At 45.6% G+C, this 25,459-nt stretch overlaps 1 protein-coding gene across 1 annotated transcript; it reads right to left on the bottom strand.

Annotated features, from left to right (window-relative positions):
- Positions 1-236: 236 nt before the first annotated feature.
- WDR31 (WD repeat domain 31) lies at positions 237-13,227 on the bottom strand (the record flags this gene model as incomplete). The annotated part of the gene is made up of 10 exons (XM_080939940.1): positions 13,164-13,227; positions 9,999-10,136; positions 9,437-9,569; positions 8,221-8,295; positions 6,876-7,020; positions 6,676-6,776; positions 5,233-5,300; positions 3,823-3,964; positions 2,054-2,216; positions 237-397 (listed from the first exon to the last, which is right to left on the bottom strand). The coding sequence occupies exons 2-10, from the start codon at positions 10,109-10,111 to the stop codon at positions 237-239; spliced, it is 1,101 nt and encodes a 366-aa protein (XP_080796066.1). The 5' UTR covers positions 10,112-10,136; positions 13,164-13,227.
- Positions 13,228-25,459: the final 12,232 nt, after the last annotated feature.

The following is a 25,459-nucleotide window of genomic DNA, read 5'->3' as shown; positions in this document are numbered from 1 at the left end:
TGTTCTGAATTGTTGGCCAGCCTGGGCTATAGAGTGAGACTTGTACAAACACCCTGATTTTTTTTTTTTTTTTTTTTTTTTTTTTGAATCATCTAACAATGATGTCTTCAAAGTAAAGCTAAGAAAAGAACACCAACTCTAGCCCCCACCCACCCCCAAGATCATGTGGAAAAACACAAAGCCACACAGAAAAGAAGAACCACGGTTTGAATTTATCCAATCAGTATTTCTTGGTTTCAGAAGGCTGCCACTTCCTGCAGTTCCAGCCCTCGGCTGTGCTCCACTCTGAGTAAGTGAACTCCTCTGTAGAAGCTTGCACATAACAAGGAGGTGATGTCACCAACAGCCAGTGAGGTCAGGGGTCCTGATCCATCCAGAGCCAGGGTGAAAAGGCAAGCTGCAGAAGGAAGGAGAACCGGGCATGTGCGTCAGGATGCGAACGTACTAGAAAAATGCATCCCGAGGCCGGCCTGCCACTCGTAAGCACCAAGGAGTGCGCTCATGTAGATAACACAGCCCACAACTGCATGTCTAAACTATCAGGTGTGGTCTGTAAACCACGGGAGGCGGTCTGCTGTTCACTGAAAGGCTATGAAGTGTGGGACTACACCATGAGAACAGGAAACGGAGCATGCCCTGTGCCATCTAAGCCATCAGGTTCTGCCTCTGTGACCTCAACTCCAGGACTAACGGGATGTGTGTACCCAAGCAGTAGTTCAGATAACTGGGGCCATGTTTTAAAGGAGTAAAGAAGAAGTCGGGGGAACAGACAAGGACACTAATTGGAGGCTGCCGGCTCTCTTCACAAAGGAGAAGGTATGACAGAGGTCAGGCCTGCCTTTGCCTTTTCTGTTGTGCTCAAGACAGGGGTTTTCTTTATATCCCTGGCTGTCCCGGAACTCACTCTGTAGACCAGGCTAGCCTCGAACTCACAGAGATCCACCTGCCTCTACCTTCCAAGTGAAGGCTGGACTTTATTTTTAACGGGCTGGCTTCCCTCCACGTGCCGCGAGGCAGCTTTGCTGGGAATGTCAAGAGCGTGTGCAGGGCAGCAGGGCTCCTGCTCAGGGAAAGCCTCCAACCTTGCTCCCCACAGAGACTCGTGGTCATTTCATCTGAAACATCCACAGACATTACACTGGGGCAGGTGGGGAGTCCAGCTCCAGATGGGGTATGGCAGGCCTGTCTCCACTATACAACTTTGGCTTTATGGCCACAGCTGTTTACGGAATATTAGACAGGCCCACCTCTATTCTCTGGGCGTGGGGGGCAGTTATCTCTCCTGAGGGGACTGAGTTTCTGGAAACTGACTGAGAAGACTCTGAAGAGCTCTAACACAGCACTGCCTTTGTCTCTAGCCAAACCCTGACAGGATTAAAGCAGCACAGAGGCAGTGCTGGGAGTCAGACTTCTGGAGGAAAATCCAACATCTACTCAGAGCACTGTCCACCTCCATGGTATGGATTCCCCACCATGACTGAATCCCATGCTACCAAAAGTTTAAACATGGCTAACAAGATGCCCAGATAGCTACCATTTTATCGCTATGGCTCTGCACATAGAAGTCTCTGGAAGCTATGTCCACAAGACAGTTTTCTCTAGAGCTGAGTGGCCTTGACCTTACTGTGACCTCAAGCACAGCTTCAGAGTCCTAACAGGTGCAGCCTTTCTGAGTCCATTCTTATTTATCATCGTCCCAACAAGAGCCGAGGTTCTAACTGTACCCTTAAAATAAGAACTAAAAATAAAATAAAAATAGCATTTCCCCCTTTCCAAAATTTCTGAGTCTCACAAGTTAGAATCTAATGAGGAACATAAGAGCCAAATATGTTCTCTAGAGTCTCGGAAATAACTGTACATCATGGTATGAGGGAAGCATGAAGCTGGTTTATAGCCAGAGCTTGAACAGAAAGATATGGGCACTGTGTTGTCTCGCCTCTTAACCACAAGGGGACTGTAAGATGGCAGGGTACAGGCGGCTTTGCATGCAGTGAGCAATACAAAGTCTTAAGGCTCCGTCCAGCTCCTGAGTGGCACTGAGCAGACTGCTCACCTCCAGTGTCCTGGTTCCAAATCTTCACCTTGGAGTCATGTGCGGAGGTAGCAATCATAGGTGTCAAGGCCACGGACTTCGGTAGAAAGACACAGGATGCAACTGTCTGGAAATGCCCCTTATACTCACACACTCTTCCTCTTGTCTGTCTCAGGTCCCACAACTGCAAAGTAATGACACAGCCAGCTTACACACGAGTGCTCATGTGTCACTAATGTCTACCCTCCCATTTCCCATGACCCACTGACCGCCTCCTCTCATGGGACCAGAAAGCCAGATGAAGGTCTTATCTCATCCACCATATCCAGCCGCCCACCCATCCAGCAACTATCTCAGCACCAACTATGTCTCAAACAGCAGGAGCTATGGCTGTGGGGACCTCACAGTAAGGGACACCTTCTTTATGTGTGCATGCATCCTGAAGTGATGCTTAGTGCCTCTGACAAAGGAAGAGACAGCCCCATTGGTTCCAGCTGTACTGACACATATTAGCCCATACCTACAAGGAGCCATTCAGAGATAAGAGAAAACTGAACAGCGTCTAAAACAGTGGGGCTCAGGAGACCCTGTCACCCATCAGCTGGATAGGAGCTGTTACTTGCAAAGTTTGCAATATCCTAGTCTACCCCTTCTAAGAACATGTCCCGAGTAGGAGATTCCTGTAGTGAGAACACTGGGATTTCTTTTTCCTTCTCATTTTAATCCCAGGTATGGGATATGGGGCTGCTTCACAGCACTGACTGTGATTTGCCTGGTGCTCCAGCAGAGACGTGGTTTTACCAGCTGCAGATAGTTTTTGTGAATGTGTGGCATTTGACATGCTGGGAACTTTTCAGAGGGTGTAGAAATGCTAGGGCCCTGTCAGGGTCAGTGGTTACTGGTCATACAGGGGGCACTGGTTACATTCATTAATAGTTATGCTCAAAGAAGATACAAAAGGAAAGCAATTGGATTCACAGATCTCTCTCTCTCTCTCTCTCTCTCTCTCTCTCTCTCCTCCCTCCCCTATCCTCCTTTCTCTCCTATCTAGGGACAGGGGTGAAACCAGGGGGATAAAGGGTGAGAAATAGAACCTACAAGGTAGCTAAGACAGCTTCAGATTCCAACTTGCCATGTCTCCATTCCCTCCACTGTAAACAGACATTAAAACAGCTCCAACTCCAGCCTCCTCTCAGGAATTAATGAAGCCGTGAATCCTTAGCTCAATGCCCGCCATGGCACACGTGTCTGTAACTCAGAAACTCAAGTCTTTTATCTGGAAACTAGATAATCTTTAACTGATAACCTGCAGTTACTACTCCAGAAACTTTGGAGGGTCCTAAAGAGTATATCCTGAAATTACTGCAAGGAAAGTGTATATAACAATATCTAATAAGGATGAGGTGGGCCCTGGGCCAAACGTGGAGCCCCACAGTCCTAATGAGCTGAGCTTTCCTTTGCATGGCCACTTCTTCAAAGGCCATACATCTGACTCTTCAAACAGTCCCTTCCTGTTTAGGCTACTCGAGGAGCAAGAACATCAGCAGCCTGCTCTCTTTAGCCCTTCTCTATCCTGACTTCCATCCTGTTCCTCTCGTCTACCATCATTTTAAACAGATCCAGGCTAATGGATGTTTCTCAAAGGAAGCCACTGGAGTGCACGGGTGACTGACAGTTTGCATCTGAAGCAGGCCAGGGCTGCTGCAGAGCCTGTCTGTACAGTCCGGTGAGGGGAGTGGGACCAGAACTGCCTGCGCATCCGTGAGCAGGCACCTGGCCCAGTCTCTCACCGTGGCTTCACAGCCTTCACCCCCAAAGCCGCTGCTGCAGGAGATACACGCATGTCCATCCACGCTGACTTCACAGTGGGTCTGGATGTGCTGCTTTGTGGGAAACACATGAGCCATCTGAAGCCCCCGACTGTCCCATAATCTGAAAGGAATTAGAAGCAGAATGTGACTTTGTAGTAAATGGGACTAAAAGACACCAGTGATATCCCACTAACAGAAAAAGCCTAACTCTTTGCTGCCATTCAGAATGGAATGTCACAACCTAACAGACTCTAAAGCCAACAGGAAAGAACCAAACCAAATGCCATCTGGAGTCTTTCTGCTTCGAAATCAAGTCATATGGACTTTCAAAGAGATTACATCTATTTGGGGAGAGGAGCTGCACCGCACACACTACAGCGGGCATGGGGGTCCCAGGGCCTGGACTCCATCAGGCTTGGCAGCAGGTGCCTTCATCTGCTGACCCAACTCGCCACCTTTTCATGGAGACTTTAGGAGACTTTAGAACCCACATCTTTTTCTGCTCAGTTTTCTGAGACAGGCTTTCCCTGTGTAGCCCTGGCTGTCCAGTCTGTACACCAAACTGAACTGAACTCAAGAGCTTTGCCTCCCAAGTGGGGATCACAGACCTCGCCCCAAGCCTGGCTAGAACACACAACCTAACTTGGCCCTTCTGGACGCTGCTTCCAATAGACAGGAGGCCATGCTTGTGTCTCTAACTGAAAGCTTTTTAAAAGACACACTGTTGCTGTTTTAAAGCAGGTCTTGCGATGTAGTCCTGCCTGCAATACTTGGCCTCTCAAGTGCTGAGGCTGCAGTCCAGTTCCCAGCCACAGCTAAAGGATACTCACTAGAGCATCCTCAGCACCCCAGAGCCAGATCCAGGCTGTGGATGGCCATGGGCAGCTCTGGCCTTGAGTGCAGTGGAGTTCTGTGTTCCCTCTCGTCTCTCTCCTCCCATTTCATAGAAGTCTCCTCTGAGAACCACAGTTCTGCGTCACACTCCCCGATCTGCCAACTACTGACTGACTTCCCCAACATAGACTCTGATCCTTCTTTCCAAGAGAGGCTCTGGCTGAGGGCTCAGGGCCTAGAAACCCCAAGGACACCCAGGGCATGGCAGCCCCTGACAGGGTGGTTGAAAGGTACGGCTGAGGCTGATCTGGTCTGGTCTCCCTGGGAACCATGGAGGTCAGGGGCTTCAAACCTCTCAGCAGAACCCCAGCCTGCCCTGGTCTTGTGCATTCTCTGTGTTCTCATAAGCTCCAGGTCACAGAGTCCCCGGGGCCATGGAGTAAAGGACAAGAGAGCTCAGGAAGGGCACAGCATGGAGACGCAGAATGGAGACAGTCATGGAAGCGTGGGAGCCACAGACCTTCACCAGAAACAGCACGGCGGCCAGTAGCCCACCTGATGGTCTTATCCTCGGAGGTCTGCACTATGTACGGCTCTCTCGGAACCCAGCACAGGTGCGTGACCTGGAGAAAATGGTCGTTAGCAGGTCTCCACATTAGGTCATCCCTCTGCTACGCTCATGCCTTGTCTCCTCTCAGAGACCCTGAGCTAGCTCGGGTTAGCAGCGTCACTGCCCCACAGCCCTCAGTCAGTCCTTCTCCACTGTATCTCCTCAGTGCTCAGGGGCAGAGGTACCAGTAGGCTTGGCCTTCTGGTTAGCCTTGGAGATTTGAACCCCAGCCAGCAGTGGTGAGCAGGTGGCAGCTCGTGTGCTAAGTGAGGACCCCTGAACTCTGCCGTAAGCCCTCAGGGGCTCATAAGAGTAACAGTAGTCCTGGCCTGCAGCCCCGTCTGAACAGATGAAACAATTTTCAAACAGCCCAGGGTAACAGATTTTTCCTTTTCTCAGCACCGTATCCTCACAAATGTGGAGGGCGTTAGGCAAGCATATCCTACCATCTGTAGCTAACTTCAAAACTAGGATAATAGATGACTAAACCCAAAGGAACATCTGCCACCTGCCAAGAACAACGATGGGTGTTTTACAATACATTTAATCACCCAAAGAATCCTGACTAGTGACATGACTCACCATTTTGTAGATGTAGATACCTAGAATCTAAGATTAAATAGTACTTACAAGTAAGAAATGATAGGTTTGTAGTTTGAAGGCAAAGCTGGGAGTGTTTGCTTAGCATGTACAAGGCCCAGGGTTCAATGCCCAGCATGGGAAAGAAAGAACACACACACACACATTTGGAAGTCAGGTGTGACAGAGTCCAAAGTCTGTGCAAAGTCTAAAGGAGTTAACTGCCACAGAGTGAATGACATCAAGTAAAGGACACACTTATTTGTGTGTGAGGGGCAGCCTTCTTGTATTACATGTACACAAAAGTTGTGACCACCATGTCCTTTGTTATATTTCTATTCCTAGCAGCGTGCGACACACTAAAATTATGCTAAACATATGCTTTGAAGGGTTTGGAGAGATGGCTCAGTGGTTAGAGCACTGGCTGCTCTTCCAGAGTGCCTGAGTTCAAATCCCAGCAACCACGTGGTGGCTCACAATAGGGATCTGATGCCCTCCTCTGGTGTGTCTGAAGACAGTGACAGTGTGCTCATATACATACAATAAATAAATCTCCAAAAAGAAGTGGGAGGGCACAAACTTTCCTCTCTTTAAAACAAAGTGTGCTTTGGAGAACTGAGTGGGGACATAGCTCCCCTTTCCTCCCTCCCCCTTTCTCTCTCCAGCTACCAGCTCTTGACCAAACCCAAGCCCCATCATGCCACACACATTGTCGATGAGCTCACCCCCCACTCCCCTCCCCCACCCTCCCCCCACCCCATCCCCGCTCCTTCCCATCACCCTGCTCCACACCAAGTCTGAATTTGTACCAGGTTCCTGGAGACAGACGCTCTCTCCACACACTGTCCAGTCCCCACATCCCACAGAAGCAGGCTGTTGTCCCGAGAGCCCGTGCACAGCTGTGACGAGTCTTAAAAAGAAAGTGGGAAGCCGCAATGGCCGTACGTTGGGATGCGGACAGGGTTCTGGGAATGCACCAGATGCTGGCAAGAGTTTAGCTGCACTTTACCTGAACTCACAGCCAAGCCGGTGACTACCATGGTATGGCCAGACAGCTGCTGCCTGGGCTGTGAGGAGCCCTGCAGGTCCCACATCAGGACTGTCTTGTCTCGAGAGGCGCTGAAGAACTGGTTTGATTTGGGGACACAGGCTATCTGCTCAGAGAACAAACGGAAGCAGAGAAAGCTCAAGTGTACACGCTGGACAGGACTTCCGAGGAGAAGATGGCTCACATGCTCCTCCACATACACAGTTTAATTCTTTTTAAAAATTGTTTTTAATCCCGTGTGTGTGTGCGTGTGCGTGTGCATGTGTGTATGTACATGCATGTGCGTGCACCACAGAAATGATCACGTTAATCATTTCAAGTGTGTAGCTCAGTGGTACACTCACACTGTTGTACTAACTCCCCCAATCTCCCCATGTAGAGCTTTCATCATCCCCAAATGCAACTCCACCATTTTCCCCCCACAGTCCCTGCTCAGTGCTGTCTCGACATAGCATGTAGGTGAGACTCTGTTCTTTGTCTAGCTTCTAACACTTGCCCTTGCTGAAACGAGTATCAGAGAGCATCACTTTTTTTTTTCAGCCAGGGCTTCATGCTAGGCTTTACTGAGCTGTGTGCCCAACCCCAGAATTTCATTCCTTTAAAACAGTTGTAAATTGCTTTATCATTACTACTTCATGCATGTGGGTGAGGTGTCTTCACTATACATGTGTCTGTGCCCCTCTGACTTTGGAAGCCAAAACCTGAGTCACAGATGGATGTAAACATTATGTGGGTGCTGGGACTGGAACCCAGTTCTTCTGGAAGAGCAGGCAGTGCTCTAACTGCTGAGCCTTCTCTTCAGCTCCATTGTTCTTTTTTTTAAGACTGAATAAGCTGGGTGTGGTGGTGCACACCTTTAACCTTAGCATTTGGAAGCCAGAGGCAGGGAGAATGTGAGCTCCAAGACAGCCTCGTCTACAGAGTGAGTTCCAGAACAGCAGGGGCTACACAGAGAAACCCTGTCTCAAAAACAGAAGACAATAGACATCCCCCCAAAAGTTGTGTTGTTTCAGACACTCTAAAAATTTTTTTAGTTTTTATAGCCTTCGATGCTTTCTTTAAAAAAGAAAAGTATTAGTTCAGTCAGTTCCAGCCTTTATGACAAAATACTAAAGACTACATGGCTCATAATACTCTGCTACACGTGGACACGCTTTTACCTACACCTCTGCCAGGCATCTGGGGTAATGCCATGGTTGAACTGCTCTTCCTGGCATCTCAATGAACATGCCCTCTAATATCTACAGCTGTTGTTACTTCCTTGTTTGTTCCCCAATTCCCTTAAGAGTGAGCGTTTGACAGCTACCTTTGTGATTTCCCGCTCGTGTCCTGTGAACCTTTTCACCACGTGTCCAGTTTTCCAGTTATAGGCCACAACAGTCTGCAGAGGAACGGGATTACGGTGTTACTACAGGATCAGAAAGCATTTTCTTGTGAGTGTCTGCAGTTCATTGCTACAGAGAAAGGAGCAGGTGCTGTGTGGCCCCAGTCGCTGTGACAATTGACCGGCTGGTTCCCCAGTCTACGAGACAAAGTGGAGAGTCCTTGCCTTGCCTACCATCAGAGGTGTGAGAAGGGGTCACATAAATGCAATGTCTTAGATCTAAAGTAACACAGACATTAAGACAAGACATTGCTACTTAAGTCTGGATCCTCATTGTACGTAAGGACATCTACAGTAAATGCCTCTTACAAATGGTGAAATCAGTTTGCATGTGAAATTTGGCAATGCTTCAAGTCAATTGGAAATAAGAAGCATTCCTGGTGTTACTCCCTTCAGGAAGAATCAGCAGTGTATTGCTGCTGTAGTTTATCATGGTGGCTGCCAAGACAGCTCCTAGTATAAGAACAGCAAGAAAACAGACCAAAGTATAAAGGGTCAGTACTCACCAGTGTGAATTTATAAAACAATATAAAGCAACTAGAATACTCTTTTTGTTGGCTCCAGGGTCTGAGTGTTACTGTTAAGAATGAGTTGAGTGGAATAGTAACACCCTATTTATAAAAGCATGTAGGTGGTCTGGCATTGGGTGAGGTCCTCATTGAATCCTTATGACTGTCTTAGGGCATGACTGTCACTCTCTGTGTGTAACAGACTCAGAAAGCAAAGCTCAGAAAATGTAAAAATGGGCTGAAAAAACTGCTCTTCCAGAGGTCCTGAGTTCAATTCCCAGCAACCACATGGTGGCTCACAACCATCGGTAATGAGATCTGGTGCCCTCTTCTGGTGTGTCTGAAGACAGCGACAGTGTACTTATATCCATAAATAAAATTAATAAATCTAAACAAAGACACTGCAGTCTGGAGAAAATGGGGCCCCCAGCTACAACTGGGACCCAAAGACACCAAACACACTTTATAAATGGAAAAGAAAATGTAAAGACTTGCCTACAGTAACAGGAAGTGGCAGAGCTAGGCTTAAACTCCAGCCTTCCAACTCTGAGCCCTGTTGTGATGTAGTTAGACTCTCAGAACATCTTTCCTGCAGTGAGCTGGCGAGTGGGAAGCTCTGAAAACCTCACCTTGTCTTTTCCTCCAGAGACACAAAGGTCTGAGTTCAGAGTAGCAACCGCAGAGACGGTATCCACATGAGCAGGGATGTACTCTTGGGAAGCTTTAGTCTGGACTCTCTCTTCTATAATTCCATCAGGCCTGCTAGAGAGGATGGGAAATGAGGTCCACTGGAATGGACAGGGGAGAAGGGGGCAGAAGTATGTGGCAGGGATATCAATTCAGGCCAAGGTGAGACGGTAAGGAGACACTCAGTTTGTTTGGAAAATGGTTCTGTTTGTTTGAGAAACACCCAGAATGAGTGGGTTATTGAAATCTGATAAAGGGGAATCCCGAGGCCAGGAGTATTTGCTCTCGTTAGAAATGACTCCAAAAGATGCAGGGCCCCCCCGAGTGTGCACTGCAGGTGTTGGATAGTGAAGAGATAATTTGTGTTCACCTCTCCAGAGCCAGGATTACATCAACAACCGTGCACCAAACGAAGTGTGCAGCAAAGCTTACCAACCCTCGCCTTCTTTCTTTAGCCAAGGATTTTAAAGGAGCATGGTAACACGGACCCAGGAGTTGATCTACCTGTACAAATAGGTACTGTGTCTGAGTTTGCTCTGCAGTTTCCCCATCACAGCCCCGAGCCTACAGAAGACCTGAGGGAGAGCTGCTTTCTGTTGGCAGTCGAGTAACAACATCCCTCGCAGGCACTGACGGGCGGTCCTGTGGGGTGGAGAGGGCACACCGATCATTAGGTCCAACATTAGTAATTTCATTAGACTAATTCTTTCCTTCCTTGCTCCTTCCTTCCTTCCTGTGTGAGGTGCATTTCATTAACTGCGTGCATTTGACTTTTTTCTTTCTCCTGCTTTATTCTCTTCAGCCTGGGACTGCAGCTGTCAATACAGGTTCAGCAGATAAGTCAAAAGTAATGTTGAAAAATTCTAAGAACAGCCAGGCATGCTTGGAGGCAAGGGCAGATGGATCTCTGAGTTCAAAACCAGCCTGCTCTACAGAGTTCCAGAACAGCCAGGGCTACACAGATAAACCCTGTCTTGAAAAAAAATTCTAAGAATTACTTTATATGTGCATGTTTGTATGTATACATATGTATATGTATATATGTGTATTCATATATGTGTGTATATATGTGTGTGTGTGTGTGTATTCATGTGTACAGGTACATGTGCATGTGCGTGTAAGTCAGAGTATGACAACCCAGCTTCAAATGTCTTTTCTTAGGAGCTATCTGCTTTGTTCTTTGAGACAGGGTCTCTTACTGAGACCTAGGGCTAATTAGCCTAGGCTAGCTGGACAGTGTGACACAGAGACCAGCTTATGCCTACCACCCCAGTGCTGGGATTACATGCAAGCGTCACCACATCCAGCTGTTTATGTAGGTGCTATAGATTGAATGAGGGCCCAACTGAGCTATTTCCCCAGCCTAGCAATTATTTTTTTAGCTGATTTAAATATTACACAATGTAAATGTATGAGTGATATATAATGTTCTATTAATATGTACAGTTTTGATCTTATGAACTGGTTAAAAAGATATAAACTTTTTTTTCCTAAAAATATTAAACTCAGGTCTGGATATGTGGTTCAGTGGTAGAAAAGAGTTGTCTAGCATACACAACAAGGCTGGGTTTGATCCCCAGTAACACACACACACACACACACACATAGGAAAAAACAAAACTCCAGTTCCAAGAGATCTGATACTTGCTTCTGAACTCTGTAGGTACTAAAACAAATGCTGGTACACATGCTCATCAGGCATTGCTCGCAGAGATGAAAAAAAAAAAAATGTCACCAAGCAGGTATAGTGGAATACACTTTTAATACCAGCAGTTGGAGACCAGTGCGAGCAGATCTCTGAGAGTCTGAGGCTAGCCTGGTCTACATAAAGAGTTCCAGCCAGAGCTACACAGCAAATCTGTCTCAAAAGAAAAAAAGAAGGAGGAGGAGGAGAAGGAAGAGGAGGAGAAGAGGAGAGAGGGAGGGAAGGAAGAAAGGAAGGAAGAAGGGAAGAAAGAAAAGGATACACAAAAGTGCGGCCTGCTCATATACTAAACGGCCATGAATATGACTGAACCCAGAAAGCACCACGCTAAGCACAAAAGGCTAGACCTACTAAGCTATATAATACATAATCCCTCTCACGTGCAATACCCAGTTTGAAAATCTACAGTGACAGTAAGCGGAGTGGTTAGTGCCAGGAGCCGAGCAGAGCTGGAGCATGGGGGTGTAACAGACTGCTTACTAAAGACAAAGTTAACTTTTGGAGTGATAAAAATGTCCTGTAACTGAGTGGGTGGCCACTACACAATACCATGTATGTATAAAATGTCACACATGGTAAACTTCATGTTACACATGCTCTACCATTATAAATTAAGTACTACGAGCATATAGGTAAAAGTAAAATATAATCTGCATTAGCAAGGTTTCTTTTGCAATTAAAAAGTCATTATTACTGTGTCTGTGTACGTGCACGCATGTACACACGCACCACCTACAAGTACAGAGGTCAGAGGACAACTATGTGGGGTCACTTCTTCCTTCCACGTGCACACGGGTTCTGGGGATTGGACTCAGGTCACCAGGTTTAAGCAGCAAGGGAACTTACCTGCTCAGCCATCACACTAAGGGCCTCGGATACTGTAAGAGATACAACCTTTCTAACTTGTCTTTAGCAATGTCTCTGCATCGCTCCCCTAAGTGATCATGGGGCTAACGACCTAGACCAGCAGTTCTCAAAGCCAGGGCATCAGCAGCCATCTGAGTCTCTCACGGAGTCCTAAGGCCTCCCTTCACCTCCACCTCAGTAGTGCGAGGCTGCTTTTCTTTCTGTGCCTTTTATTGAGGCATACTGGGGATAGACAGAATGAAAAAGTAGGTAGGAAAATCCAACTGTCTTCTCTTTAAATCACACATCAAAAGAGACTTCAAAAAACTCAGTATCACTTTTTCTAACAATGATGTTTTAAAATTTTTAATAAGTCATTCCATTTATGTAGCTTTAGCTGACCTAGAGTTTGGGATCAAAAGAAGACCAGGTTGGTTTAAAGCTCACAGAAATCTGCCTGCCTCTGTCTCTCAAGTACTGGGATTAAAACCATGTAACACCACACTTGGCCCACAATAGGCTTTTGTTTGTTTTTAGAGTCAAGATCTCACAGTCTTGCCTACAGTTTACTGTGTATCGCAGGCTGGACTTGAATTGGCAATCCTCCTGTCTCTGCTTCTCAAATACTGTTAACATAGTCAAGGCACTACCACAGTCTACTTGCAAAAGCTTTATTACTTTTTGTTTTAAGTAAGGAAATGCCTTTTAAACTTCTCAGCTTTATTGTTATATTGGAAACTGCAGGAAAGGTCTCTGGCATTCTCAGTAATTTTAAGTATGAAAAGCAACCCTGAGATCCGGAGGCCACAGGGTTTGAGAACAACTGTCCTAGAAATTGCATCATGTTAGCATTGGATGTTATATCAGAATAAGAAGAAGAGCATTTTTTTTTCAGATTTACTTATATTCTTCCTCATCAGATCACAATGCTAGAACTAAAAATCAAGAGTAAATGTGCATTCAAAGATGCTGGGGCTGCATGGTGGCGGAGTGCTTTCCTGGCGTGCACAAGGCCTGCCTAGCATGATCACACATGGGCTTGGTACCTGGTACTGCAAAATAAGAAATAAAAGTATAAACAACCCCCCGCCACCACCACCAAAACCAAGGATATCCACCTTATCTCTTCACTCACTCAGGGAGCACCTCCTGAGCACGTGATGCTCCTGCAGGAGTTGCTGATACCTCAGAGAATAAGAGGTGGCCAGCACCAACATTTGCAGGATCAGACCAGGAGCCAGTATCAGCTACTGCAGGTCCCGTGTCCTTCAAACTAGCTGTTCCCTGAGATGCTGAAGCGCTGAAGAAAGAAAAGACAGCGGTGAGAGGGGCCAGTCCTCAGCTCCCCCAGGTTTCCGCTTAAGAAGTTCTGAAAGATTCCTGTCTTACAGACACGCCAGCCCAGCTCCAGGAAGAGCTGTCCACAGAGAGAAAAACAACTCAAAGCTGCCAGGTGCACATTCTTACTCACACCCCTCCACTAAAAACAGTTTCCCACCGTTTCCTGGAAAGAAGACAGGAACCGCTCACAGACAACGAAGAGCCGAGAATGTAGGGTGTGCCCTAGAGTTCTGGGATCTGCCTCTGCTCACTCACAGCTCACTGGCCCACTCCTGCCTCAGCCTCCCTATCTAAGGCACCAGCACCTACTAAAGGACCTTTACCCGAGCAGTACAGTATGTGTTCCACAGGACTTTTAAAAACAGATTTATGTATGTGAGTACACTGTAGCTGTCTTCAGACACATCAGAAGAGGGCATCGGGTCCCATTACAGATGGTTGTGAGCCACCGTGTGGTTGCTGGATATTGAACTCGGGACCTCTGGAAGAGCTCAGTGCTCTTAACTGCTGAGCCACCTCTCCAGCCCCAAGGCCCTTTAAAAAAAAAAAAACCACAAGTGCCTTAAACAGCAATATTTGCTGCAAGCTCCTGAACCTGCAGTTTCTTCTAATTCAAACATTCTAGGATGTTCTGTGATAGGTCATATGATGGACTAAAAAGAGCAATTCTAAGATAGCATCCGTAAAATCTGGGACATGTACTGTTTATAGATATGCAAAGGTGCAGAGCTGCCGGTCTGCCAGCTTAATCCATGTCTAACACGGTCATCAAACTGCAAACGGGTATTTCCCACAGATCTAGGTCACTGGACACCATAGGAGCTGTAAATATATTCAAAACAGATAGGATTCTTAGTGGGTATCTTCACTGGGGAGTCTAAGGAGGGACAACTAACTTGCTATTACTTACCCCCAAAGCAATGGGATCTTCTTGGTGAACTGCCGTATTTGATGATCTGTAGTTCATCCAGCCTTCGGAAACAAGTCAGACAGCCACTACCTAATCTCTGGAATTAATGAAAGGACGCTTAAGTTAATCTCCCCTCTGTCTAAGCATATGCTTGCACCAGAGAGATTTACAAGTGTAAAAAAGGAGCCTGGTTTAATTGAGAAAATTATTAGTGTAGTTTTTCCTCACTAAGAAATAGCACACAAATTTCTAAGAGTATATAACCATCAAATTTCTATTAATGGAGTATAGTATGAGGTTAATTATGCATCAATTTGGCTTTTGTTTATTTGGCTGACCTCCGAGCATGGCTTCTCAATGCTGGGGATGGAACCCAGAGCCTCATACCTGCCAGGCTAGCACCCTGACAAACAAGGCCATTCTGGCCACTATGTGGCTGCTTTTAAATGTGCAACTTAGAAATAGTCAACTAGGGCTGGGGAGATGGCTCAGCAGTTAAGAGCACTGACGGCTCTTCCAGAGGTCCTGAGTTCAATTCCCAGCAACCACATGGTGGCTCACAACCATCTGTAATGGGATCTGATGCCCTCTTCTGGTGTGTCTGAAGACAGCTACAGTGTACTCACATATATAAAATAAATAAATCTTTAAAAAAAAAAAAAAAGAAACAGTTCTGCTAGGCTTTTGTTTGCATATTTTTTTAAATGAAAGTATAATTGAATTGTTTCCTCCTTTAAATGTAATGGCCTCTGTTTCTTTGTTCCATATGTATAGATGTATGCATTTATTTCTAAATATAGAAGTACAGCCTGCTTAAAAAAGAAAGAAAGAAAGAAAGAAAGAAAGAAAGAAAGAAAGAAAGAGTCAATTCTATCATTAAGCTCACAGGACTAAGGCCATCAAACAGGCGGTGCACACCTTAAATCCCAGGGCTTGGGAGGCAGAGGCAGGATAGTCTGAGTTCTTAGGGCCATCCTGGTCTATAGTGAGTTCCAGAACAGTGAGGCTACACCGTGAAAGCCTATCTTGGAAAAACAAAACAAACCAAGTCAACCAACCAAAAACTTGGCAGCTTTTCTGAGTTTGAGCCTATTTTCTCTCTGTTTAAAGGATTTGAATACTTTTTGTCAATTGGCAGTCTAATAATTCTGAGAGTTCGTACTACGTGCAGCACAGAATGGTCCAGTGTATTTGATTACGTGAACTAGGTTGGACTGGGCCTCAAATGCAGTTATGTATTTGTCCTTCCACAAGTTCTTGAGTAGCTGTGGATTTGCACTTCCTACATGCAAATGAGACCGTAATTCTATTTGGCTCTTTGGAAGCCAAAAATAGCACTTACTTTTCGTCATAAGGTCTCTAAGTGCATTTAAGTCACTTACTCTACTCCACAGCCTCCATAAGAGCTTATAGCCATTTTGCAGATGAGAAGGGAGAGGCACAAGCAATTTACTCATTTATATCATAAGCAAGAGGCAGTGCTGAAGCTGGAATCCATCAGGTACTTCAGAGACCCTGCTCCCGACTGCCACACTGTGCAGTGTCTTTGTAAAAGCTAGTGCCTGAGGACAGACCACATCTATAGATGGGTTTGTGAGTCTAGAGGGTGCTAAGCAAGTCATTCACGTCACCTAACTAGAGTGACAGGTCACGATCAGGCTAACAGTTAGGTTTTATAGCAAGCCAGTCTTAATTTTTGAGAACAAGAAAGTATGTGCGCTTGGTGGGCAATAGTCATTATATGTAGACTAAGCTATTGTTTATACCATAAACTTATAAGAACAGGCTTGAGAGGAAGATAACGTCTTGTTCATTTCTGTACCTGTACTTCCAGCCTGGTCTGGGAGAATGAACTTGAGGTATTTATCTGCTAAATTCGAGAGAGCAAGATTAAGGAGTAAGATTAGCCAGAAGCTCTTTACAGGGTACAACATAACACCTTCTGGTTTTTCACTGTTTTTTGAGACAAAAATCTTTCTGTACAGCCCAAGCTGGCATCCAAGTCAAAATCCTCCTGTCTCTCATGAACACATGTGACCAGACCTCAAATTAATGGTCTTTTTAAACTGCCTAACAAGACCGTCCAAAAATCTCTCTGAGGGCACATCACCCTGCTTCAACACCCAAAAGCTGGAAGGACTTGGAAAGGTCCTTAAAAGTCATTGTGGCTCTGGATGTTCCTGTGGGTTTCTGGGGAAGCAGGTCTACACATGAATTCTGGACCTATTTCTGTCCAAATCTCCTTTCCAAAGGCCTATGGGTCACATTAAATAGAGTTCAGAAAATTCTCTTTCATTTATGTAGTACAAAATTCCTTTATAGCCTTTGATACTACTGAGATTAACTTGCTGTCCCAGGGGCAGAGCTGAGTGAACTGAGTCTTATTTCCCTGGGCTTTCCTGATCCTGTTTATACACACACACACACACACACACACACACACACACACACACACACACACACAAAGATTCAAAACAAAACAAACCTCTCACATGACCTTAGTGACTTGAGATATTTTACACAAACATTTAGAGTCTGACTCCTGGTAACACAGGGGTACCTCAACCCAAATATCAAAGAAGAGGCAATGCTGTAGATTTTACTATTTAATAAGGTAGTAAGTGAGATGCCCCCTTACCTCTTTACCTAAACACGGACCACTCAAGACTGAGCAAGTTCCCTGTGACTTGTTCCACTCAGGGGTTTATTCTGAGAATGTGCCCACTAGAACTGTCTCTTCTTGCAATATATTATTTTTAATACATCTTCTATGTTTGTTCTGGCCTTGCAAACATAGTTTCAGGATAGTGTCCTGAGACTTTTAACATGGCACTATTTGTGTAAATGATTTTTTTTTTTTTTTGAGACAGGGTTCCACTGTGTAGCCTTGGCTATCAAAGAACCCACTCACTCTGTAGAGCAAGTAGGTTGTCTTTGTACTCAGAGATCCACCTGCCTCTACCTCCTGAGTCTGGGATCGAAGGCATGCACCACCACCGCTGTCCAACGGATATAAGTGATTTTTTTTTAAATCCACGCTGTCCTCTCAAATCTTTCATGCGTGCATCTACATACACCAGTGTTCCAAGATTAACAAACTCCACGCAGAAGCTCATAGGACCTAGTCTGGTTTGACTTCAATGATAATGTAAAGGAACATCAGTGTGCAGTTCTCTGTTTTCTTTCTGGCCCTTCAAATTATAAATGCTCCTACCCCCGTCCATTATCTGAGCTGTTAAAGCTTATTTTTGATGTCCATGTGCCCGGGGAGGGTTATATCAAGATGGAAACAGGTGACACCGGGTCCAACAAATACCCTCCCTGACCTCCTCCTCGCTTTGGGTGGGTGGATGGCTACCTCCGAGGACAGCGCGAGGACTCCCACCTCCCCGATGCTCCCCTCTCCCACATCGGTCTCCATACCCATCGGCGGGCTGGCACCGAGGCCAGCAAGCACGGGTAGCTGGCATCCGCAGCTTCCACAGGTTCCCGCGCCTCCGCCCCTAGCAACCAGGCGCGCGTCGCTAGGGCGAGAGTTCCACCTAAACGCTCCGGCTCAGCCACCGCAGCCCCGTAACCCAGGTTCCACGTGGCAAAAGTCCCTCAAGGGCGGAGCGGAGAGAGCCGATTTTCCTGATGATTGTGAATATTCTCTGCAGAGGAGGCTGTGCTTAACCACGCTGCATGAAGATCCCGTATCATCCAATAAAAGTGGTGATATCTGTCGTAGGCACAAAGAGAAGGCGATTGATTAGTAAGTGTCACTTTGTAATTATTATTCGTCCAGAACATTTATTTAAAGTTTCCCTGAAGATAGAGATTTCCTCCATTGAACATTTCCCAAACATCCTAATCCATTCCTCTCATTTGGCTTGTGTGTGTTTATTTTAACTATTTTTTTTTAACAGATAAAGTAATCAGTTTCAAGTATATGGAATGTTTTCATTTTGACTTTCGTCCTTGTGAGGGGATCATGTTAACTTGTTTTCTGTGTCATTCCATTTTTTTTTTTTAAACAACGGTTTGAGAATAACTTCTTTTATATATGTGAGTGCTTTGCCTGCATATATCTATATACACCACTCGTGTGCCTGATGCCAACTGAGTTCTGATCCCACGGAACTGGAGTTCCAGATGGTCGTGAGCCACCCTGTGGGTACTGGAAAGTGAGCCCGAGTCTTTTCTAGGTATAATAACAGATATACAGTGTTAGTTTATTGAAAGAATGAATAATGGATGAGTGGATGAGTTCCTAACCAGCTGGTCTTTTATACCCTAGTAGGTGCTCCTTGTAAGGATCAGATATCTCAGTAGAGTTACTGAGATATGGAAATTTGTTGAGATTCTGAAAGTTGAGTGTTTATGGGTATAACCAGAGAAGTTTGCCCTCAAAGAACCAGCTTTGGCCACTAGGTGTGGCTTCCATTTAGGGAGAGACTTTCCTTTGCCTCATTTTTTTAAAGATTTATTTATTTATTATTATCATTTACACTGTACTTTATTATATATAAGAACACTCACACTTGCGGGCCAGAAGAGGGCATCAGATCCCATTACAGATGGTTGTGAGCCACCATGTGGTTTCTGGGATTTGAACTCAGGACCTCTGGAAAAGCAGTCAGTGCTCTTAACCACTGAGCCATCCCTCTAGTCCCCTTTGCCTCATTCTTGATTGGAGCTCTTTGGCCCCTACTGCCTTTTGGGTTGATAAAAGACTCATAACTTTTGGAATTAGTGGGGGCTGTTGTTGGGAAATATGTTTTTCTGGCAGGAGCTAAGCTCTATCTCTACATCAATTACAAATCTTCACAAGGTAAAAACTGAGGAGCCCTCCTGCATTTTTAATTCATGTTTTCTGTCATCTTATTTTGCACCAGAGAAATACTGACACCTAACCTAGTGACAAATTAAGTGACTTCAAAAAATAGTCAAGTTGAGCTGGAGCAGTTAAGAGCACTGGCTGCTCTTTTAGAAGTCCTGAGTTCAATCCCCAGCCACCACATGGTGGCTCATAACCATGTGGGATCTGACGCCCTCTTCTGGCACGCAGGTGTAAGTGTTCTGTGTGTACAGATGGAGCACTCATATACGTAAAACAAATACATCTTTAAGGTAAAATCTGGAGTCAGTGCACGTACTGGCTGGTTTTGTGTCAACTTGACACAAGCTGGAGTTATCACAGAGAAAGGAGCCTCAGTTGGGGAAATGCCTCCATGAGATCCAGTTGTAAGGTATTTTCTCAACTAGTGATCAAGGGGGGAGGACCCAGCCCATTGTGGGTGGAGCCATCCCTGGGCTGCTAGACCCGGGTTCTATAAAAAGCAAGATGAGCAAGCCAGGGGAAGCAAGCCAGTAAGTAACATCCCTCCATGGCCTCTGCATCAGCTCCTGCTTCCTGACCTGCTTGAGTTCCAGTCCTGACTTCCTCTGGTGATGAACAGCGATATGGAAGTGTAAGCTGAATAAACCCTTTCCTCCCCAACTTGCTTCTTGGTCTTGATATTTTGTGCAGGAATAGAAACCCCGAGTAAGACAGTGCATGTAATGCTGCTTTTCACATTGCTATGGACAGAAGAATAGACCTCTACTGATTGGGGCTAGAGACTCCAGGAAGTTCAAGTCCAGCTACAAGCTATGTCATTAGAGTTCTACCCCACAAAGCACTCTGCTCTGGGATACAACCTTTGAGAAATGCCTTAGGCTTCTGGCATCTGATACTTCCACACTGGTATCTGTAGCCGGACTTGTCCCTGAGCCTCACCGGTCTTCCACCTACTTCTGGCTGTTAGTGAGGACATCCTCTCAATTCAAGTTTCCACACTGGCTGTGTATCATCAGTGTAATGACCGTCATCCTGTGTCTGCAAGCCCATGGGACCTCTCTTCTCCTCTACCAGACCAGGCTAGCGATCCTACTCTGTGCTCTCAAAGCCCTTGTGCTTTCCCCGTACTGGAAATTTTTCATTTCTCCTCCTTCCTTTTCGTGTTTATTTTGTGAGGCGGGGTCTCGCTCTAGAGCCTTGGCTAGCCTGGAACTTGCTCTGTAGACTTTGAACTGTGTAGGCCTTGAACTCACAGAGATCTCTCTAGAGATGAAAAGCAGGATCGAATGTATCTGAGGTCAGCCTTGACCCCTTGACCCTCCTACCCCCACCTACTGAGTGCTGAGGTTATAGAAATGTACTACTATACCTGATATATATGTGTGTGTGTGTGTGTGTGTGTGTGTGTGTGTGTGGTGTGGGGGATGAAACCCGTGTCTTCAGACATGCTAGGCAAGCACTCTACAAACTGAGCTATGTCTCCAGACACTTGGTAGTAAATAAATGTTATTATTTTTTTTAGATTTATCTTACTTGACATGTATAAGTATTTAGCTTGTAGGCATGTGTGTACCTGCTGGATCTCCCGGCACAAGGGTTATTACTTACAAGCCACCATATGGGTGCTGAGAACTGAATTAGAGTCCTTTGCTAGAGGAACAAGTACTCTTTTTTTTTTTTTTTTTTTTTTTAAGATTTATTTATTTATTATATGTGAGTACACTGTCGCTGTCTTCAGGCACACCAGAAGAGGGCATCAGATCTCATCACAGATGGTTGTGAGCCACCTCGTGGTTGCTGGGATTTGAACTCAGGACCTTTGGGAGGGCAGTCAGTGCTCTTAACCTTTGCATCTCTGCAGCCTTACTTGCTGAGCATTTTGATAAAACAATGTAAGATGAAGGGTCTTGGAGAGAATTAGATAGACGCTGTAAGTCAGAAGCAGCATGGTCTCATTCACACGCACCAGGAGCTCTCGTGTCTTACCCTCCCCCCACCTACATTACTTGTGCCTCTGACTCCACCTTTACACTTTACATAAATACAGTCCTGGCTCTTGGTTCTTTATTACCTGCGGTGTTTTGTTTTCTCCAGATGTGGCAGTTTGGTCATGACCTTCCTATGGAAGGAACTGGTCATAAAAGCCATCTAGGGAGGAGGAGCTCTGGGCTCATCTGGTGTGCCCCAAGTGGAGAGGCCTCATTCCCCCAGGGCCCTGACCTTGTCACCTGAGACTTATGTGTTTGAGTTAGTTGGCATTGGCAGGATGCCAAACCCTCTTAAGGTGGCAGTTGAAGCTGGTGGTTCTGTGGAAGCCTCACAGAAGGAACCCATGCCACAATGTCGGTAGCCTTGTTGGTACTCCCAGAATCTCGTTGGATGAGCTCAGTGACCAGTGAGCCTGACATTCTGAAAGCATTAGCTCAGTCACTTAGAACTGAAAAGAACAGAAGCGAAGGGGTGGGTGACAGAACAGGATATACACAGAGCCTCAGTTTGTACATTCACTGCTCCTTCCTGTGTCGTACGGAATGGCCTTAGAATTCTTTATCTCGCTGTAGATGTGTGTGTTGTAGGTTTTTGCACCTGTAAATTGCATGTGACTTCATTGCTAAGGAGAAACAGATATCATAAGAAGTCCTGCACTGGACATGGTGGTGCATACCTGTAATCCCAGCTTGTTAGAGGCTGAGGCAGGAAGATCACAAGTTCAAAAAGGCTAGCCTGAGCTGAAGTTTATTTATATTTATTTTATTTATTTATTTTTTGAAACAGGGTTTCTCTGGGAAGCCCTGGCTATCTTGGAACTTTCTCTGTAGACCAAACTGGCCTCAAACTGAGAGATCTGTCGGCCTCTGCCTCTTGAGTGCTGGGATTAAGGGCATGTTCCACCACCAACCACTGTTTATTTTGAGGGACTGAGGATATAGCTTAATGACAGAATATTTGTCTAGAATGTGTGAGGTACTGAGTTCAGTTCCTAGTATTGAAAAAAAAAATCAGGAAAATTTCATTGTCCCTGTGCCCCAAAGCCAGCTTCTCCCAAGGGTTCTCCTGGCTTGTTTTTCTCAGGGTCTTCCTAGCTCATCCCTCCTAGACCACAGGCTCAGGTACTTCCTGTTCAAGCCCACTCTCAAGCCAAGGGGTCTCAGAAAGAAAAGGATTCATTAAGTGGTTACAGATGTCAGTCCCCAAAGTATCAGACCCTGGGATGTCCACCGGCAGCAGAACCAGGTGACAGTCTGTCGTGCATAGTAGCAAAGAGTATTCTTTTTTTCCATGCTGGAAATTGGAGTTGGAGGGCATAAGTTGTTTGTACTGAATCTTCTTTGGCTGTATGTAAGGGACCTATAGGGAGCAGTTTTTGCTCTCGGCTTAGTTTGTAATCTAATCAATCTCTTCTCCCCTCTGTTGTCCAACACTTGAAATTAAATCTAGGTCACTTTCCCCTTGTGCTATACAGTGTTTGACTGATTGAGACAGGGTCTTGCTAGGTTGCTTATGCTGGATTGGAACCTACCCTGTGGCCCAGACAGGCCTCGAATTTGGAATCTTCCTCAGTCTTCCAAGTAGCTGGCGTCACGGACCTGTGCCACCAGGCCCAGCAACTTTGAATCTTTTTTGTAGCTCTTATATCTGACATTATATTTTATTTGCCTATGGAGATGACTTTGTTCCTCTTGACCGTTGTAACTCCAATGTCTCAAACAGGGCAGGTCCGCAGGAAGTTACCCAATAAATCTGTTGAACCACTGCATGGTGACAATGGTATCCATTCTTCTCTGGTTCCACAGCATTTCCTGCTTTTATGAGCCCTCAGGTTCAAGTGCCACCTACCTCAAGTCCTCCAAGGCCCCGGAAATCTCTGTGACCAAGTGGTTTTCAGCTTTTTTTTTTTTTATCACCCACAGAAAGAAACAGGGTCCCCACTTCCTCCTTACATGTAGCCTAAAGATTAAGTTCTATACATTAATTTACATGACCAAATTGTTTTTTTTTTAATTATCAGTTCCAGAACTGGACAAAACTGTCATTCTATAAAATGGATGGACAGAGTAGATTAGGTTAGTTCTGAGGATCACAGAAAGCAGAAATCGAATCACCTCAAAGTTATTTTCTGTGTGGAGTCAGTACGGAGGGGAATTCCTACCTAACTGAGCTCAATCTTGTTTGTTTGGTTAACAATCTTTTTCTTTCTGTCACATGATCTCTCCTTCTCCCCCTTATTGCTTGTTTGCTGGGAAGTTCCAGATAAGCAGGTTTGTGATGAGTTAGCTTCACTTTGAGAGTGAATGTGAGCTACAGTGACTCCATTTTGGTTTCCGTTGGGTCTGTTGGGGCCTGTATGGGAGCTAGTCTAAAATGATGGTCTCTCACGGCACAAAACCGAGAGGCAACAAGCCTCACTACGCTCATATTCTTCCCTTCCTCCTTCCTCCTTCCTTGACTTGTTAGCCCAGACTAATAAAAGAGGTGCTGCTGCCTTGAAGCCTCTTTTAGTTCAGAGGGTTCATTTGTGTCCTAATCATGGCCTGACTGCTAAAATCACAGATTCTTGGTTCTAGCACAAATTTTGGGATCCATTTCCTATTAGTAAATTCATGTCTCACCACTGTTATTTCCTATCCCCCAGTAGTTCTGAACCCACCTAAAGTCTGGGAATTTCTGGGTATGGCAGGCCTGGTATCTAGCAGGGCCCGAAGCACTTTCTAGGGGGAGGGGGGGTCATTTGTAACATTTTCCTCTCTTCCTTGTTCAAGAACAATCATCACCTGAGGTTTCTCAGTTCTGCCTCCTGTTTATCCTAAAAGCAAAAACCTGTCTGTTCCTCTCTAGCCACTACCTTAGTTCAACTCAACATCACCCAGAGGGCAAACATGCTAACCCTGACCTTAGAAGGCTTGTGTGGTCTTCCCTTATGGTTGGCAGTGGGACAGAAGAACCCAGCTTTCTAAACATAAACCCACTCACCACTTAGCTGTCTGCATGTGTTTCTACATCTGTCCAGAAGCCCCTCTGTTTGGTGGCTTGCCTGCGGCTTTGTAGGAACCCTCTCAAGGACACTCCCAATGAAGGTGTCCAGCTTCCCTGAAGGGTCTCATAGAGTGCCTTTCCCTGTCCCCCATGGCTGCTTCTTTTGAACAGTAGTAACAGCAACCAAAATCTAACTACAATTCTTATTTGCCATAGCCTGTCTCCATCTCTGCTTCAAAGGAGGATGAACACTTTGAAGTATCTGCCCTGGAATGCATAGAAGCACATTTTTGGTTTTGTTTTTTTTTTTTTTTTTTTTAAGAACTTTTATGTATTTGTTTTTAAGATTTATGTTTGAGTTATGTGCATCCACATGCACATGTGAATACTGAGGTCACTGAATCCCATAGAGCTGGAGTCACTCGTAGTTGTGTGTTGAGAACAGAGCTCAGATCCTCTGCAAGAACAGAATGCATCCTTAACTACTGAACCATCTCTCCAGCTCTTCCCCCCCCCCCTTTTTTTTAATGCCAGGATCACAGTACCCTCCCCTCCAAGAACCGCCTCTAATTTGCATCCTGAAACTTGCTACGAGTACATTTCAGGTCCTTGTGTGTGGTAAAGGCATTTCTTGTGCCTGGTATGTGTTAAACCCCCAAACTAGGCACTTCACCGATAAGACTGCACTTAGTTCTTGCGGCAGGCCTCTAAGTAAGGCACACTACTACTTTACTGTAATCAAGAGAAAAGGGACACCAGAAGAACCAGGCAATCTGACCAAGACCTACAGCCTCGAGCTGTATAGCCCATAGCCCTACATTCCTATGTTCCCTTCACTTGTGTGTGTGTGTGTTTCGGTGGCTTTGTGTTCATACTGGAAGGATGACTCCACTCAGTACGACTCTGAGTGGCCTAAGGGCTTTTGGTCAAGCCTGGAGGCTAAGCCAGGACTACAAAGGAAAAGTTTTGTCCTCTGTATGTAGTGACGGCATTGAGGGCTTTCAGTGTAGAGATGTGCAAGCCCCTAGGAGGCCACCTTTGGGGTAGGAGCCGTTTTCCCCACAGGTCAGGAATACCAGACTGCATGCCCTGCAGAAGGCTCCCTCTGACTTCAGTTTGATCCCTCAAAGAGGCCAATCGAGCCTCAAGTTATTCTTGGAACGGGTATATTGGATTTTAAAATCCCTTCTATGCTTTTTTTGCATATTTGTCTTCAAAACAGATGTACATTACTTTCCATCAGTGTTAATGTAAAAAAAGAAAACTCCCAAATAATTCGGCAAGTTGGAATGCAAATCAGCCTCTTCAACGGGTCTCAATATGTTGTAACTTAAATTTTCCTCATCCAGGTAACCCAAAGTTAAACT

Source organism: Micromys minutus, assembly GCF_963924665.1.
Source record: "Micromys minutus genome assembly, chromosome: 28".
In the NCBI taxonomy this organism is placed as follows: domain Eukaryota; kingdom Metazoa; phylum Chordata; class Mammalia; order Rodentia; family Muridae; genus Micromys; species Micromys minutus.
This window is presented reverse-complemented; position numbering and strand designations above follow the sequence as displayed.